Genomic DNA, 15,166 nt, shown 5'->3' with positions numbered 1-15,166 from the left:
TAATAGCTAAGGCGAACGATATGAGACAGCCCATAGATGTGGCAGCTTTTACTGAGTATGTGCGAGTCAACGTACCCGTCATCAAAACCCCGATCCGTTTGAACCAGGTGAGTAAGAACAATTTCTATTCTTTTCTTCTGGGTTGGAATCGCTAACTATAAGATCCATGTAACTTAGTTCTCTCACGGGCAGTCAAATCCAACATACGAAATTACTTCTGCGACAGGGCAAAAGTTTGTTCTCCGCAAGAAGCCGCCCGGAGAATTGATATCCAGGAATGCGCATCGTATTGAACGAGAATATTTAGTGATCAAGGCTTTGGAGCATACCGATGTGGCAGTTCCTAAAACCTACTGCCTGTGTGAGGATGTTTCAGTGATAGGTACCCCTTTCTATATCATGGAATTCCTAGATGGAAGGATTTTCAAGGATCCATGGTTACCCGATCTCTCACCAGTGGAACGCCGTGAAATGTAAGTATGAGTGTTCCAGAACACTCTGTAAGCGACACCTCATGAGCATTGGAATGTCTGACAAATATGTAGTTGGAAAGAGGCTCTGCACACTTTAGGCAAGTTGCACAAAATAGACATATCGGCAGTTGGTCTGAGTACACTTATAAAGCCGACCCAATTCTACTCGCGGCAAGTCCAGGCGCTCAGCAGAGTCTCGGCTACGCAAGCTAAAGTGAGAAGTGTCGAAACAGGGCAAGAAGTGGGAGAACTACCATATTACGATGAACTTGTCAGCTTCTTCTCTAACGAGCTATTACGGCCGCATAATCGTAAAGCATTAGTTCACGGAGACTTTAAACTTGATAATCTGGTATTTGACAAATTAAAAGCTCGTGTGATTGGTATCTTGGACTGGGAAATGGCGACTGAAGGTCATCCTCTCTCTGATCTTATGAACCTGATTTCGCCATTTTCATGGTCCTTCAAACGAATGCCGATGCTAGTCGAGTACTCACTAACTGAGGATCTGAGAGAGTTGCATGAAAAATTCTCGTCGGGTAACGTGGACGGTATTCCAAGCGCTGAAGAATGCTTTGATTGGTATCAAAATGTTGCCGGATGGGATCCAAGAGAGGGAGTAGACTGGGCTCTAGCATTTAGCAACTTTCGCACAGCAGTGATTATGCAAGGGATTGCTGCACGACTATTGAAAGGTCAGGCAAGTGGAATAAAGGCTAAACAATACGCCTTGCAAAGTCTGACATATGCGATTTGGTCACATGCAGGGATTCGAAGCATCAAGGCTTAGAATCGTTGAAAGAAATGGCTTGGCGAATAATGATGACGTGCATTGCTATTATTTCTTGTACAAATCGTTTTCTTCTTAGCTATTCATCTAGGAAATCCCAGAAGCCTGATGAAAACTGCGCTCCTCAGAAGCCTACTCAGAATGCCCGGACTAATCCGCGGTTGAAGCTCACATCAATTGCCCCCGCGCCATTTCTGTCTATCGTTGGGAAGCATCGAAGTAGCTTCATCCTCCGACTCAACACAGGCCACCTGTGTAACGAGCATTACTGCTGGAAATGACGATCGCCATTGGAGCATCTCTTAAGGTAGCTCACGTAAGCATTCCAAATAGTTAACCACAACAAAGCGATTTGAGATAGAAATCACGTATAATAATTCAAAATTAGCAGCAACGTCCATCTAGATTTGATCCCAACTATTCCCAACTTGTCGTTTAAGTGCGTACATATTACACATTGTTTTACCGCTGTAGTACTTTATCTACTAGGTAGTTGCTATTAACTCCCAATGGTCAGACTACCTATATTATTCCCCGATTTAAGAACTTTGTAGGAATATCGACCAGCTTGCAACGTAAATATTCTGCCAAGTTCTTGCCCAGCACATCATATGTTGAACTGGATCCTACACCTCGATCAAGATGATCTTTTAAAAGGAAATGGACGGCTAAAATATGTTAGCTATGTTTTTCTGCACGTGGATATGTGAAACTTTACCCCAAATATTTGGAAGTTCAAATCGAAATATTGGTTTTCCAGCATCATCTTCATTGAGAAGCTGACGGATTTTATCGACGGTCAAGAGATTTTGAAGCCACAAATACTCGTCAGCATTGCGTACAAAAAAACCGACATTGCAATCCGAACCCTTGTCTCCCGATCGAGCGTGTACAACGTAGCCCAACGGTGCTCGTTCGGTTGCACCGAAAGAAGAGAGGTTTTGAATATTTGTGGTTTCATAGGTGCTTTGGTTATATAAAAAATCCTCAGTGTCTGTAGGAGGAGCAATAGAAATGTCGAGACCCTTTGCTGGAATGTGGCAGACATGTTTTACTTTGCTCTGTGGTAGCAATGCAACCCAGTACTCATAATAAGGGCGTGGGACGGCTTGTCTCGCATCTACGGCGAAAGTTGCCCCTGGATAGCTCTGCATGATGACGTCTGTGACTGGGCGGAAAAAATTCGCAGTTGACAAAGCTTCTTTGTCCTTCGACTGAACAAAGATACGGAAGTCAACAGTAGCCGCATCTTGATTCTTAGGGTCAACCGGACACCGACCGTGGGTCCGGAACTTGAGACAGTGATATTTGGTCTCATCCAATGCGTGACGTACTTGCTTCTCTATCATCCGAGATTTCTCTTCTATATCGAGTCCACAGAGAAAGTAGTGGGCTTCTGCCTGGAAACCTCCCTTGGCGGTGATACCAACCTTTGTAGTTGGTGGTGGCTTGAGATAGCCGATGTTACTCACGTGTCTACTCAAAATCAGATGTCATTCACACCGGAGACATGCAGCATAGCTGACTTACACCATATTTTCCCCTTTTTGTTCGATCTTGATCTTGTCTAGAACTGCAACTACGTCGGAGTTGTAGTAAAATGGCCCTTGGATCTCATATAAGAGCTGAGCCTTGCATGTGTCGATCGTAACCATGCCATCACGATCCTTTTGCATTGTTACATCGAATTCGCCATTAGCTTCTATCTCAACAATTGGAAATCCTATGTTGATGGAATTTCCCGGTAAGCTCTTGAAACCGGAAAAGTTGCCTCCAGTGATATAGGTTGAGCATTCAATTAGATGACCTGCGACAAATGCGTGAGCAAGCTGTTTCAGATCGTCTCGTTGCCAGTTAAAGTAGTATGCTGCACAGCCGATAGTTAGAGAAGCATCAGCTACTCGACCACAAAGAACAATGTCCGCGCCATGCTTCAGGGCTTCAACAATACCCCAGGCTCCGAGGTAGCACTGAGCGTAGATCGGCTCGAATTCCCAGTCACTAAGCTTCTTGCCTGCAAGTAAGATTGTCAGACATTGTAAACAGCATAATATCAATCTCGATGTATACCTGTTGTCAGGCTTGGAAAGTCGTCACCTTCCTTCAGCGCGATCTTTACAAGGTCAATAACCTCATCACCTCCGACCCAAGCCACTTTCAAATCTAAGCCAGCAGCCTTGATCTTGTCCACAAGAACGTTGTGCAGCTTCTCTGTGTCGCTGGCACCAGCATTTACCGCGACCCTGATATGTCTTGACGCGATATATGGCAACGCTGGCACAATAGCTTCCAGGAACGATTCCTCAAATTCATCTGTGGTACCGCTGTTGTTGATTTTCGCTCCGCCACGGGTAGTCATATTATACTCAGACATCCAGTCACCAACGATGAACTCTATTTCTTCAGATTTTGCTAAGTCGGCAAAACCAAACCTTCGGTCCGTGACCGAACCGGAAGCGGAAGCAATGCGAAGCTTTTGGTCTGAGATGGAGCCCATATTGATGCGTTGATTGTTCTGAAAATGGGAAAGGCATTGCGACGGAACGGTCAAATATATCAATTTTTCCTTTACGAATCAATCCAGCATATGGTAGCAAAGCCGAACATCCGTCAACACGCCCGCTCAGGAATCACAGTTAATCAGAAGTCCGGAAAACACTATTGGCGGCATGGCTCCACAACCTCGCCACAGCGGCATTAGTCATGTCACGCTCACGATTCCGTCCATAATGTGGAGCACTCTGCTAATCGATTCGGACGTTTAAGGTACCTTACAGTTTTCGCTGACAAATTTTTTTAAAAAAAAACCTGCTAATTCTTTGCCTCGATTGCTCATTGAAAAGAGGTTTAAAAGTGCGTTCTTATATCACAATTTGTCGCAGCATTCACCCATCCAACATCTAGCATCTCCAGGACAGTTGCAATACCAGCATCGACCATGGCCGACTCTCGACTTTTTGAACCCCTCTCCCTTGGAAGATTGAAGCTGAAGCACCGCATCGGCATGTGTCCACTCACAAGATTTCGCGCATCCGATGACCATGTTCCGTTGGATATCATGGCTACTTACTACGCCCAGCGTGCCTCAGAGCCTGGTACTTTGCTAGTCTCTGAAGGTGAGTTATATGCAATTCATGTTAACCATTTAACCTCATCTATACTAACTCTTCAAAAAGGCACCTTTATCTCGCCTCAGCAAGGCGGTTATGCAAACGTCCCTGGCATATACAATGAAGCCCAAATCAAGGCGTGGCGCAAAGTCACCGATGATGTGCACTCAAAGGGGAGTTTCATCTACTGTCAATTGTGGGCTCTTGGCCGCACAGCAAACGAAGAAGTAGCGAAAGCCGAAGGTATTACCATCACCAGCTCAAGTGCGGTTCCGGTCACCCCCAAGAGCAAAATACCGGTTCCTTTGTCCGCACAGGAAATCAAGTCCACCGTTCGGGACTACGTGAAAGCCGCGCAAAATGCAATCGAGGCGGGATTCGACGGCGTCGAACTACACGGCGCAAATGGTTATCTGATTGACCAGTTCCTACAAGATACCTGCAACCAGCGAGAAGACGAGTATGGGGGCAGCATTGAGAACCGTTCCCGCTTTTGCTTTGAAGTGGTACAATCCGTCGCAGCCGCAATCGGTGCTGACCGCACCGCTATTCGCTTCAGTCCATGGAGTACGTTTAACAGCATGAGGATGGAAAATCCGATTCCTCAATTTTCCGACATCATCAGCAAGCTTGATCAGCTTGGTCTTGCTTACCTGCATCTTGTCGAATCGAGGATTGCGGGTAATGTAGATGTTGATGTTTCCGATACCCTTCAATTCGCCTATGACATTTGGACTGGCCCATTCCTTGTAGCTGGAGGATTTCGACCAGAAACAGCTCGTAAACTTGTGGATGAACAACAGAAGGACAAGAACATCGTTGTCATGTTTGGTCGATACTTTATTTCAACCCCAGATCTACCATTTAGGGTCAAGTGCAATCTTGAACTAAACAAGTATGACAGGAGCACCTTCTATACCCCTAAGCAACCGCACGGATACATAGATTATGATTTCAGCCCAGAGTTCCTCAGAACAAGGGAGCAGGTAACGGCAGCTTGAATTTTCATCGACAATCAGTTTGAGCTTTTGAACGACTTTCCAGAATGTGAAGCTAGTAGTTTAACGCATAGCGTCTGCTGCTATTCTAGTCTCAGCCTTTACAAAACATTTCTGGAGGATTTTTGTCACAGAAAATGACCACAATCTGAGTTTTTGTTGTTAGATTCGACTTATTAAGAGAAACCAACAAATCTTAGAGGATTTCTGGTCATATAAAGCTTAATCAGTTTCGAGACTCGTTAGAAGAAAATACCATAACGATGCACATAAGCTTCACCATAAGTCCGATAAAATTTCCATGAGCTGTTCTTGGTTAGTTGAAGCACCAAGTATGGTGGAAGCCTTGATTCACTCACCCTCGCTTCATAGTCTATGTCTCGAGATTCAAGAGTCTCAATTCCAGATCGGGTAAGCTGGGGTCTTAATGTAGACTTTGAAGTCTCTCTCTCATTTTCCTGCTCCCCAGAGATGATCGTATCCATTGGTGCTATTGTAGCAGAAAGCCTGAGTGAATCCTGCTCCTCACGCACATCTAACGCACGCCTCACTTGAATCGGCTCGAAACCCGCAACTTCTGGTTCCGGCGATGTCCACCATGAGCACTTGGAAGCTTTAATTGATTTGTATGGGCATCCGTTTGCGTCATATATCTGATCAGAGTTGGCTGAATGACCTTTGATGGATGAAACAGGTGTTAACAGACACAGATCGTGCTCTGTGAGAATGCCATGACCAAGTAGAGCTTCTATAAGGTCCCTTTGCAGTCGATCCACCGAACCTCTTTGACCCAGGGACTTCTGAGACCCATTTTCGTGTGTATGATACCGATTTGATGATATCTGATGGATCCAGTCATTTAGCATATGCTTCCAGATGCGATTATCGCGATGTGAGATAACTGGCCATCGATTCTTGCCATCATCCATTCCATCCCTCGTTGCTTCTAACTCGCTGGAGTCCGCGAGGTTTTGATTCAAGCTGATTTTAAGCCAATCCAGAGCCATTTCGAATCGGTTTGCGCTTTGATGGACCTTTAATGATTTCTTCCAGGCTTTGAAGTTCATGTGCATGGGTATTATTTTCTTATGTTTTCCTCCGTTTCTCATGCGTGACTTTTGATTCCTTTTCCTGTCCGCATCAGCATTGCTTGTCCGAAGAGGGGTCTGGTTATGGCAGCAAGATTCGGAACACATTTTTAACTCCAATCTTAAGCATAGCGAAATTGAGCAAAATCTCTTAAGAAATAATGCTTTTGTTGTGAACATTCATTCCCTGCAGATATGAAAGCAGACCAATTCCGAAATCATAGAAACCTGGCCTGTCTAGTCGGTCGTTAGACTGTTGCCGCATATCACAAGAGTGGAAATGAGTCATGGCAATACATGACTAAGACACGCTCTGGCTTCAGCCGTTTTTCTCTCCCCACATTTTCCTAGAATTGAAATTTCATGTGTAAGATGGTTGCAAAGCTTGGATGAGGTCATGGGCCTCAACTCCGTAGTGCTTTGGCCGATAATGTTGGATCTTACGAAGGCTTGATTACTCCATCTTGGCAAAGCCTGTGAAAGCTCCAGGATTCGCCGAAATTTTGCTGTCAGAGGCCCTTCTAAGAACACGATGCTCTCTTTTGAATCTTTGAACGGTAAGTTTCAAGCACAAATCATGAGAGAATAACCTCTCAACCGGAGTTTCTAACTTGCGTATCCAGCTTTTTGAATTAATATTCTAGATACCATACCACCTCGCCTCAAGGACATAGTAGCATCACCTTAAGTTGTACTGTTCAAGACTCTGTTTCACTGAGCCATCGTCGACATACCTCAGTGCGCTTGCCAATGGGAAATCTCGATTTTGCATCTTCATCTCCTAGAGTTTGGCTTGTGACAGGATGCTCGTCCGGCATTGGGCGTGAGCTCGTCACTGCCATACTCTCCCGAGGAGATAAGGTTATTCCTACTGTACGAAGACTCTCTGACCTGGAATACGTCAACGCCATACCCGGGGCGACCGACAGGCTCTACCCTCTCGAACTGGATGTAACTATGCCTGAACTCGAGCTCTCTGCTAAGGTACGCAACGCCATAGCACACATGGGACGCATTGATGTTTTAGTTAACAATGCCGGCTTTGTGATGTCAGGCGTATGGGAAGAGATCAGGTATTGGCCCTGTCGCGAATGAACGAATCCTCTTACTTACACTTTCTAGCGAAAGCGAAATGAGAAGACAGTTTGAAACAAACTTCTATGGAGCCTTGAAAATGACCCGCTGTGTGCTGGAACCTATGCGTATGCAACGGTCTGGGGCGATCCTCTTCATGGGTAGCATTGCGGGCTGGTATGGACATGCGGCTGGTGGGCCATACAGCGCATCGAAATTTGCTATCGAAGGTACATCTTATAATTTCCCGCCCACAACATTTGTCTTACATTTGTCTTGAGCAGGTGCTGCCGAATGTTTGTCACGGGAGACGATGCACTTGGGCATACGAGTCCACGTGTTCGTGCTAGGAATGTTCAGGACGAGTATTCTAAGTCCTAACAATAAGAACAAAACCTATAACTCGACTACGATTCAAGACTATGTTACTGTGCAGGAGAATAGCAGGCGCAGACACCAGGAAGGTGACGGTAAGCAACTAGGGAATCCGAGACTAGCTGCACACAAGATGATGGATGCCGTCGCATTGATGTTCGCCAGCTCTACGCCTCTCCCCCATAGAATACCGCTAGGCAGCGATGCTTTGACTATCATTAAGAGGAAATGCATGGATACGATGGAAGGGCTGAAGGGTTGGGACGCATTTGCATCAAGTACAGATATTGTAGAGGACCCGTTGTTGAGCCCAAGCTATTACAGATTGCAATGTAACGTAACCAGCTGTAAGCCAGAGCTCCCGAAGGGAATTGCTCCTGCTACCCTTGGCCTGAGCAGATTGTGAAGAGCAGAAAAGACGATAAATAGTATATATAACATGATATACAATCATTAAAGGGGAAAATAACCTTTTCTTAGTCTGGAGTATTGGTCGTGGAAGCGAAACCTGGTTACGTCGGGTAAAGTCAATGAAAAATGCAAGCGGCAACCCCACGGGCGATGATTCAAATCAGCGTCTCAAGGAGAACAAATTTGGCCAGCTATTCTACAATCCGACAGCAGTACACGTTAGAAATAAAACTATTTCTACATTCAGACATGTCGAAACCCAGCCTACTTAAGGGTTCCAAGTATATGAAAGTCTCATTCATCCTTCTGACAGGTATCTCCAAGATTTCCTTTGAGCGCACGACCGAAATTTCTAGCAGTTCTACAAACGTAAAATTCTTGGATTACACCATTCAAATCTTCCGACGAAGAAAAGTTCTCCCTGACCATCTTACCGTTGGCTATAATCGGTTCCGTCTCGCCAACCAATCTTTGCTTGTCATCTCCGCAGGTCTTCCCCATGCGTGCGCTCTTCCCCGCTGGTCCGTGGTTCTAGCTAGTCGTCGATAGTGTTAGAACTATATTTTGCGCCACATTCCCCACACTCCGCATGTCCAGCGCTGAGCGTTTCTCGAAATATCGTTTGACAACCATTGTCCTCCCGAAACTGTGCGGTCTGACATGTTGTGCTCGAACACGCTTTGCTAAAATACTGGGCAAGATGGCGGGTTCAATTTCCACGTCGCAAAGACGGTCCAGGGCAGTAGCCACACTTACTGAAGCGCAGATCCAGCATAAGCGGGACATTGATCGCAAAGCTCAACGCGCATTTCGGCAACGGACAAAAGATTGCATTTCAAAATTAGAGCAGGAAAACGCACACATGCGGGAGACTTTCAAAAACAGAGAAGCGGCGCTAGAACATCAGATCCAAGTTCTTCGCGAGCAAAATCAAGCCCTTGTCAAGTCTCTTGAAAGCATTCTCGGTCTTGCTTCTACAACACTGAGAGGCTCAAGTGATGACAATGCCATGCGTGAAGGTACGAGCAGCGCATAATATCTCCAGATGATGTACTTGTCGCTCATTTCATCAACCAGACAGCCATCTCGAGGAGCAGCACTCTGAGGAACAACAGATCTGCACAATGAACTCTCCTATTGTTCAGACCACGGACTCAATGTTGGTGAACGACCACGGGCGACTTTCAGCCATTGAGTTCAATACAGGCCACGCAGGAGATGATGGTATTTCTTACCCTAGCAATGATGAGCCTGATCACTCACCTAAGCAAAATATCTTGAATTGTTTCACGTATGGGATGCCTCCTTCCGGCTTGGCACCATCATCCTCCGATGTAATGGCTGCGCGATCTCCTGCTTCAGAACGTTTCTCACCACGTAATACTGATGCTGAAACAAATCTGCGAGAAAATCACGGCCAGAGTGGTCATGAGGAAGTCTCGATATATCAGGCTTCAGTAGCAACTCCTCTTGCCGTCCAGCGCACGCATTCAGTCGACGAGATTGTGGATGTGCAAATATCAAGCCTTCCGCTACAAAATACAAAAGAAGGCCATATCCAAAATAATGGTGCCATCGCAATCCCAACTCCGAGCAGCTTGTCGACTGTTGGCCATAGATCATTCGCAGAGGAAAGCCCGAAGCACCCGAAGCACGGAGTTTTCACTGCAATTCCCCCATTTGCTCCATCAGTATGCCCATTGGATGATATTTTGCACAATTTTTTAAGCTCTCGAAGAGCTATGCTTGCGGATGGTGTACCCATGGATGCCGTCGTTGGTCCGACCAGACCTAGCGTGAAAAAGCTAAGAAATCCTGAGAATAAAGAGGCACTTCATTCTTTGGAAGAATTGATGTCTGATGTGCTTTCGACGTATCTCCAGGTGAAGACACCGGAAAAGATGGCCTTCTTCTGGATCATGAATCAAACAATGAGGGTACGTGGTTTTATTGGCCTTGCAAACATTTCCCTATGAATTTTTGAATTAATCAACGCAGTGGATGGTCTCTCGAACAAAAGAAAGTTATATGTACATGCCCAACTGGCTAAGGCCAACAGCTACGCAAATTACTGTTCCGCATGCGATATGGATAACCAACCTGCCGTGGTAAGACGTACTTGTACGTTTTGCTACCGTGGACTAACCTATTATATAGGCCAGGCGTTCGGGACCTGCTTATTGAGAATCCGGAAGATTACCCTTATGAGGCTGTAGGAAAGTGGTATACGGAGAACGTGTCGATTAATTGGAACTTTGATGTTCTTGATGCTGTTGATGAAGTTGGTGGAGCAGAAAGACTGCATTCCATCTTCGAAAAGCACCTTCGTAACCTCAATAACTGGACAGTAACCCCTGCATTCTTGGAAAGATTTCCAGCTATGGTACCATTGATTCATGGCTGAGATCATTGGCCTTTCCTCATCGATGACTTTGACGCGAACACGCGTCGTGTATCAGTCGGCAAGTTGGTTTAAGAAAGCTCTATACAACACTAAAGAGTCACACTTGTTCAGGCTAAATTTCGAACATGACTTGCTCTTCCATCCAAGAGAAGTTTCGCTTGCATTGCGTACTCAGATTTAAGACTTTCCAGGGCTGGCCTGTTGCGTATCATCAGACGATGCAAATTAGGTGGCATTGGTCATGGATTATGAGTTGGCAGTATTTTTCTTTCTCGAAAAGTTGCTACTCTCTAGTTTAAGGCGATATCTACTAACTCAGTCCATGATTTTTAGACTCGGAATTGTGCTTGCTTAGAACGCGTGTACACACCAGCGTGGCATGCTCTCAATAGCGTGCGAGTTTGAGCTGCTAAATACAGTCACACTCCACTAGGTGCATGGCCTGCTGGTCTCAAAAAAAAACATTTGAAGGTTTGTGACCCTGTCATTAGTCATGGATCGCCACCTTGCAGAGTAGCCTGGACCAGATTTTAGTTGAATCTGTTCCAAGTTTTGCAAATGGCCCGGACAGAACAAGTTCTGGGTTGTGAAAAGCTCGTGGGTGGTTACCATCTCCCCGGTGCCGCGAGTAGTCCGACAACATTTTCGACTTATCATCTAGTATACAGTTGTACGATGAAGCGGGCGCCTAGATATTGAATCAGAAATAGGCTATCGAGGGCTGCAAGTCTACAAGTGACTGACTCATGGTGATATCACCTATATCAACTTGCCAGCACTTACCTGCACAGCTTTCTCGTTATTGACAACTGTCGTTCTTAACCATGGAAGTTCGATCCAAAAAAATCTTTGATAATACGAAGCGTGTGAGAGATGTCATTCCGGCAACTCAGATCGAAGAAGTCAGCATTAACAAGCTGAACGACATTAAGACGGAGAATGCCGATCAGGACGATGTCTCCCAGGGAATGACAGCCAAGGAACAGAAACATGCTATACGCAAAGTTGACCGGCGGGTCGTACCGCTGCTCACATTCTTGTATCTTATTTCTTTCATTGATCGCTCCAACAGTGAGTCAATTCTTCTCCATTTTGGTCTGGAAACTCTCACTTATTGAACCATCAATTCACAGTTGGAAATGCAAATATTGCTGGCATGAATAACGACCTTAAGCTCCACGGTTTGCAGTACAACACTGCTGTCACTTTGTTCTACGTACCGTACACTCTGCTTGAAGTCCCATCTAATATAGTGCTGAAGCTCATACGCCCGTCTATCTGGATCTCCATCCTGTTGTTCTCCTGGGGCTTAGTAATGACGTGCGTCTTTCTCATCTCCAGCATCAGATTTCACTCTAACATAGAAGTTAGTTTGATGGGACTTGTAAAGTCATACTCCGGACTACTAGTTGCGAGATTCTTCTTGGGCGTAGCTGAGGTAAGCTAAGCGTTTGCCGCGTTTATGTCTCGATAGATCACCGACTCCATTAACCAGGCTGGTTTCTTCCCGGCTGCGACTTTTTTGCTTACCATTTGGTTCAAACGTTACGAATATCAACAGCGTTTTGCCATCTTCTTCTCTATGGCCTCCATGGCGGGAGCCTTTTCAGGCCTGCTCGCATTCGTTATTGAGAAGATGGATGGAATCGGTGGCAGGAGCGGTTGGCAATGGATATTCATAATTGAAGGTCTTGTTCCCGTAGCAATTTCATTTACTCTTTGGAGGGTCCTCCCTGACTCCCCTGAAACGGCAAAATTCTTAAATGAGCAGGAAAAAAAGTTTATAATCGAAAGAATAGCCAACGAGACCGGGTCCGGTGAAGGTCGTGTCACCAATTGTGACAAAATTCGGCCCCACCATGTGCTCAATGCTTTCAAGGAATGGAAGGTTTGGGCCAAAGTCTTTATTTACTGGGGCAACAGCGTCGGTGTTTACGGGTAAGATTTGATCCCTTTCCGTGATCATGTTCTTTCTGGGTTGACTTCAATAAAAGCTTTACTGCAACAGTACCAACTGTGATAAAACAGCTTGGCTACACTCGTGCAGAAGCACAGCTCCTAACCGTACCAATCTATTCGTTTGCCGTTATCCTCGTCCTCCTGTTCGCATTTCTCTCAGACCGGTACCAAATCAGGTGGATTTTTATTATAATTCCTTATACCATAGCATCCCTTAGCTTTATTGCTCAGCTTGCTATTCCACATCCAAAATATCCTGGTTTGACGCTCGGATTTCTCTTCGGAATCGCCGGTGGCTTGTACGCTGGATTCCCACCTCTCATCGCTTGGGCTGCGAACAATGTTGCTCCTTCATCAAAGCGTGCTGTCGCAATGGTAAGTGTGTTCCGAGAAACTCTCCTTTCTGGTCCTTTAAAACTCATAACAATGTATAGGCTCTTCTCATCTCTATTGGGAACATGGGTGCCATTGCTGGCTCAAACATCTATCTGGCTAGAGAGGCTCCAGTATATCAACTTGGGTTTGGAGCATCATTCTCTTTCACAACATTCGCCATTATAATGACATACATCCTACGCGTGGCTTATGAAAAGGAGAACAAAAAGAGAGACCGCTGGGTAGAGGATCTCGGCGGTGAAGCTGGTGTGAGAAGCCGATATCATGAACAGGAACTACTTGATATGGGTGATAAGAGCCCGTTCTTCCGTTATGCCCTTTGATACTCATATCTAAATGAGCAAATTCTAATGATCTACTTGTGAATACCATTGAATGTCATCTTATATTTGTCTCCAAACTGGATTCATTAGATATTGGTACGGAAGCATGACCGGTCTATGGTTTCAATAGGTGCTATTGGCTCTTGGGGTTACATCGCTCATGTCTCAGTCTTCATTAGCTCACTCTTCTAACATTCTGCTGTTAATATCTACCCTGGATCAATGGATAGAGGGCACTCTAGAATGGATGCATTTTCAAGACTGAATTGTGCAGTCTCCCTACAGTCTTGACTCCGTTTTTTTTTTTCATGGAAAGTGTTTAATCCATCAGTGTAATGTGCTTACGTACTCAATTGTAAAACTGTAACTCTATTGCATAATACAAAATCCTTTCTGAAAGGGAAAAGATAACGAGCACGGAGTTTATAAATATCGCCTTGACCCAAATGTGACTGGCACCTGTTTCCATCTACTTTAGATAGCGCGTCGCGAGTTCTTGAAGATATGGACCCAGATCTTGTTCCTTGACGAGGAACCCGAGCCCCACCGCGTAACACAGAATAGCGAGCTTCGACTGCAGGAATCGGGTCAGAATTCTCCAGCTCCTGTGCAGTAACCAAAGGCTATTTCCTCCCTCAAGCTTGAAGTCCTTCCACCGCGGAAAGAGTGTCCTTCGCCAGAATGTGGCTGCATAGCCGGGCCACGACGCAGAATTTCGACCAGCCTTATTAATATACCAATTTGAACAGCCCGCCGAGAAAACAGTGTTTCGAAGTTCGACGTCGATAGATTTGACAAACTCCTCCTCCGCACCTTCTTTCACCTCAACTGTTCTGGCGCGGCCATCGATCAAAGGTTCGAAAAGCGTCCGTGCGATATAGTCTACCTGCACCTCGGACGCAAATATGACCGAATTGTGCGCTGGGAAAGTGTTCGGGCCAAACCTAGGCATAGGTTAAGCTTTGGTCGAAAATGAAATGACCCAGGTTAAACTTACATCAAGGCAAAGTTTGGGAAATTGTGGATGTGCATGCCCATGTAAGCCTGTGCACCGACATGCCTATCCCATTGCTCATGCAAATCGATGTTATTCCTACCCATAACTTTTAAAGGTCCCAGGAAACTGGAGACTTCAAACCCCGTGGCAAGGACTATCACATCAAACTCTTTGTGCTCTCCAGACTCGCTTATGATTCCAGTGGCGTCAATAGCTCGTATACCTTCGCTGCGAAGGGTCAGGTTTGGCTCATGCAAGGCCTCGAGGTAGCCAGGATCAAAAATACGTCTCTTACAGCCTATTTTCGATTAGATGCTGGGGTATAAATTTGAGAATTGAATAGGATTACCAAGTGGGAACTTCGGCACGAGCACATCATGATACTTCTTCGGCGCTGTCCTATAAATGTATTCCTTGGCAGCTTTCTCTGTTGCCTCGCGCTGCTTCTTAGATTCTTCAGAGGATCCATACGTCGTCACTAAGGCATCGTTGGAGGTGAATATCTGGAATCGATGAAACCTTTGCCAAAGAGGAATATACTTGAAGCAGAACTTTTCAAATGCGGTGAACGCGCGATTAGGACGCTCATGATACCATTGCTGGCTGCGAGCATATCTCCACCGGAGTTAGAATAGTGTTCAGATGCTAGCTTTGGCAAAGAAAACCTTACTGGGTGAGATTCTTGACATCCTTTACGACAGTAGGCACCACTTGGGCGGCTGAACAGCCGTTTCCAATCAAGGCCATCCGCTTACCTCTGTAATCATA

At 45.5% G+C, this 15,166-nt stretch overlaps 7 protein-coding genes across 7 annotated transcripts; 5 read left to right on the top strand and 2 right to left on the bottom strand.

The window, feature by feature from the left end:
* Positions 1-20: 20 nt before the first annotated feature.
* Positions 21-1,263, top strand: PV09_08680 (uncharacterized protein; the record flags this gene model as incomplete). The annotated part of the gene is made up of 3 exons (XM_016362617.1): positions 21-107; positions 178-473; positions 546-1,263. The coding sequence occupies 3 exons, from the start codon at positions 21-23 to the stop codon at positions 1,261-1,263; spliced, it is 1,101 nt and encodes a 366-aa protein (XP_016209559.1).
* Positions 1,264-1,588: 325 nt separating this feature from the next.
* Positions 1,589-3,873, bottom strand: PV09_08679 (uncharacterized protein). The gene is made up of 4 exons (XM_016362616.1): positions 3,334-3,873; positions 2,794-3,277; positions 1,982-2,739; positions 1,589-1,931 (listed from the first exon to the last, which is right to left on the bottom strand). Exons 1-4 carry the CDS (start codon positions 3,758-3,760, stop codon positions 1,786-1,788), a joined length of 1,815 nt encoding a protein of 604 aa, XP_016209558.1. The 5' UTR covers positions 3,761-3,873; the 3' UTR covers positions 1,589-1,785.
* Positions 3,874-4,072: 199 nt separating this feature from the next.
* On the top strand, positions 4,073-5,754 carry PV09_08678 (uncharacterized protein). Its single transcript, XM_016362615.1, has 2 exons — positions 4,073-4,379; positions 4,440-5,754. Exons 1-2 carry the CDS (start codon positions 4,202-4,204, stop codon positions 5,372-5,374), a joined length of 1,113 nt encoding a protein of 370 aa, XP_016209557.1. The 5' UTR covers positions 4,073-4,201; the 3' UTR covers positions 5,375-5,754.
* Positions 5,648-6,470, bottom strand: PV09_08677 (uncharacterized protein; the record flags this gene model as incomplete). Its single annotated transcript, XM_016362614.1, has 2 exons — positions 5,731-6,470; positions 5,648-5,677 (listed from the first exon to the last, which is right to left on the bottom strand). Exons 1-2 carry the CDS (start codon positions 6,442-6,444, stop codon positions 5,648-5,650), a joined length of 744 nt encoding a protein of 247 aa, XP_016209556.1. The 5' UTR covers positions 6,445-6,470.
* Positions 6,471-7,081: 611 nt separating this feature from the next.
* PV09_08676 (uncharacterized protein) lies at positions 7,082-8,330 on the top strand. The gene is made up of 3 exons (XM_016362613.1): positions 7,082-7,532; positions 7,582-7,763; positions 7,818-8,330. The coding sequence occupies exons 1-3, from the start codon at positions 7,210-7,212 to the stop codon at positions 8,312-8,314; spliced, it is 1,002 nt and encodes a 333-aa protein (XP_016209555.1). The 5' UTR covers positions 7,082-7,209; the 3' UTR covers positions 8,315-8,330.
* Positions 8,331-8,945: 615 nt separating this feature from the next.
* Positions 8,946-11,101, top strand: PV09_08675 (uncharacterized protein). Its single transcript, XM_016362612.1, has 4 exons — positions 8,946-9,338; positions 9,397-10,256; positions 10,318-10,427; positions 10,477-11,101. The coding sequence occupies exons 1-4, from the start codon at positions 9,020-9,022 to the stop codon at positions 10,721-10,723; spliced, it is 1,536 nt and encodes a 511-aa protein (XP_016209554.1). The 5' UTR covers positions 8,946-9,019; the 3' UTR covers positions 10,724-11,101.
* Positions 11,102-11,547: 446 nt separating this feature from the next.
* On the top strand, positions 11,548-13,401 carry PV09_08674 (uncharacterized protein; the record flags this gene model as incomplete). Its single annotated transcript, XM_016362611.1, has 6 exons — positions 11,548-11,794; positions 11,857-12,043; positions 12,095-12,161; positions 12,219-12,661; positions 12,718-13,057; positions 13,117-13,401. 6 exons carry the CDS (start codon positions 11,548-11,550, stop codon positions 13,399-13,401), a joined length of 1,569 nt encoding a protein of 522 aa, XP_016209553.1.
* Between the last annotated feature and the right edge of the window lie 1,765 nt (positions 13,402-15,166).

This window comes from Verruconis gallopava (assembly GCF_000836295.1).
Source record: "Verruconis gallopava strain CBS 43764 unplaced genomic scaffold supercont1.45, whole genome shotgun sequence".
Taxonomy (NCBI): domain Eukaryota; kingdom Fungi; phylum Ascomycota; class Dothideomycetes; order Venturiales; family Sympoventuriaceae; genus Verruconis; species Verruconis gallopava.
The sequence above is the reverse complement of the archived record's forward strand: the minus strand, read 5'-3'. Positions and strand labels throughout refer to the sequence as shown.

Coding starts and splice junctions, on each gene's coding strand:
- PV09_08679 (XM_016362616.1), bottom strand. CDS start 3,760: ATGGGCTCCATCTCAGACCAAAAGCTTCGCATTGCTTCCGCTTCCGGT. Junction 3,278..3,333: donor CTTTCCAAGCCTGACAACAG/GTATACATCGAG, acceptor TCTTACTTGCAG/GCAAGAAGCTTAGTGACTGG. Junction 2,740..2,793: donor CAAAAAGGGGAAAATATGGT/GTAAGTCAGCTA, acceptor GATTTTGAGTAG/ACACGTGAGTAACATCGGCT.
- PV09_08678 (XM_016362615.1), top strand. CDS start 4,202: ATGGCCGACTCTCGACTTTTTGAACCCCTCTCCCTTGGAAGATTGAAG. Junction 4,380..4,439: donor TACTTTGCTAGTCTCTGAAG/GTGAGTTATATG, acceptor CTCTTCAAAAAG/GCACCTTTATCTCGCCTCAG.
- PV09_08676 (XM_016362613.1), top strand. CDS start 7,210: ATGGGAAATCTCGATTTTGCATCTTCATCTCCTAGAGTTTGGCTTGTG. Junction 7,533..7,581: donor GGCGTATGGGAAGAGATCAG/GTATTGGCCCTG, acceptor TACACTTTCTAG/CGAAAGCGAAATGAGAAGAC. Junction 7,764..7,817: donor ATCGAAATTTGCTATCGAAG/GTACATCTTATA, acceptor TGTCTTGAGCAG/GTGCTGCCGAATGTTTGTCA.
- PV09_08675 (XM_016362612.1), top strand. CDS start 9,020: ATGGCGGGTTCAATTTCCACGTCGCAAAGACGGTCCAGGGCAGTAGCC. Junction 9,339..9,396: donor TGACAATGCCATGCGTGAAG/GTACGAGCAGCG, acceptor TTCATCAACCAG/ACAGCCATCTCGAGGAGCAG. Junction 10,428..10,476: donor TGGATAACCAACCTGCCGTG/GTAAGACGTACT, acceptor CCTATTATATAG/GCCAGGCGTTCGGGACCTGC.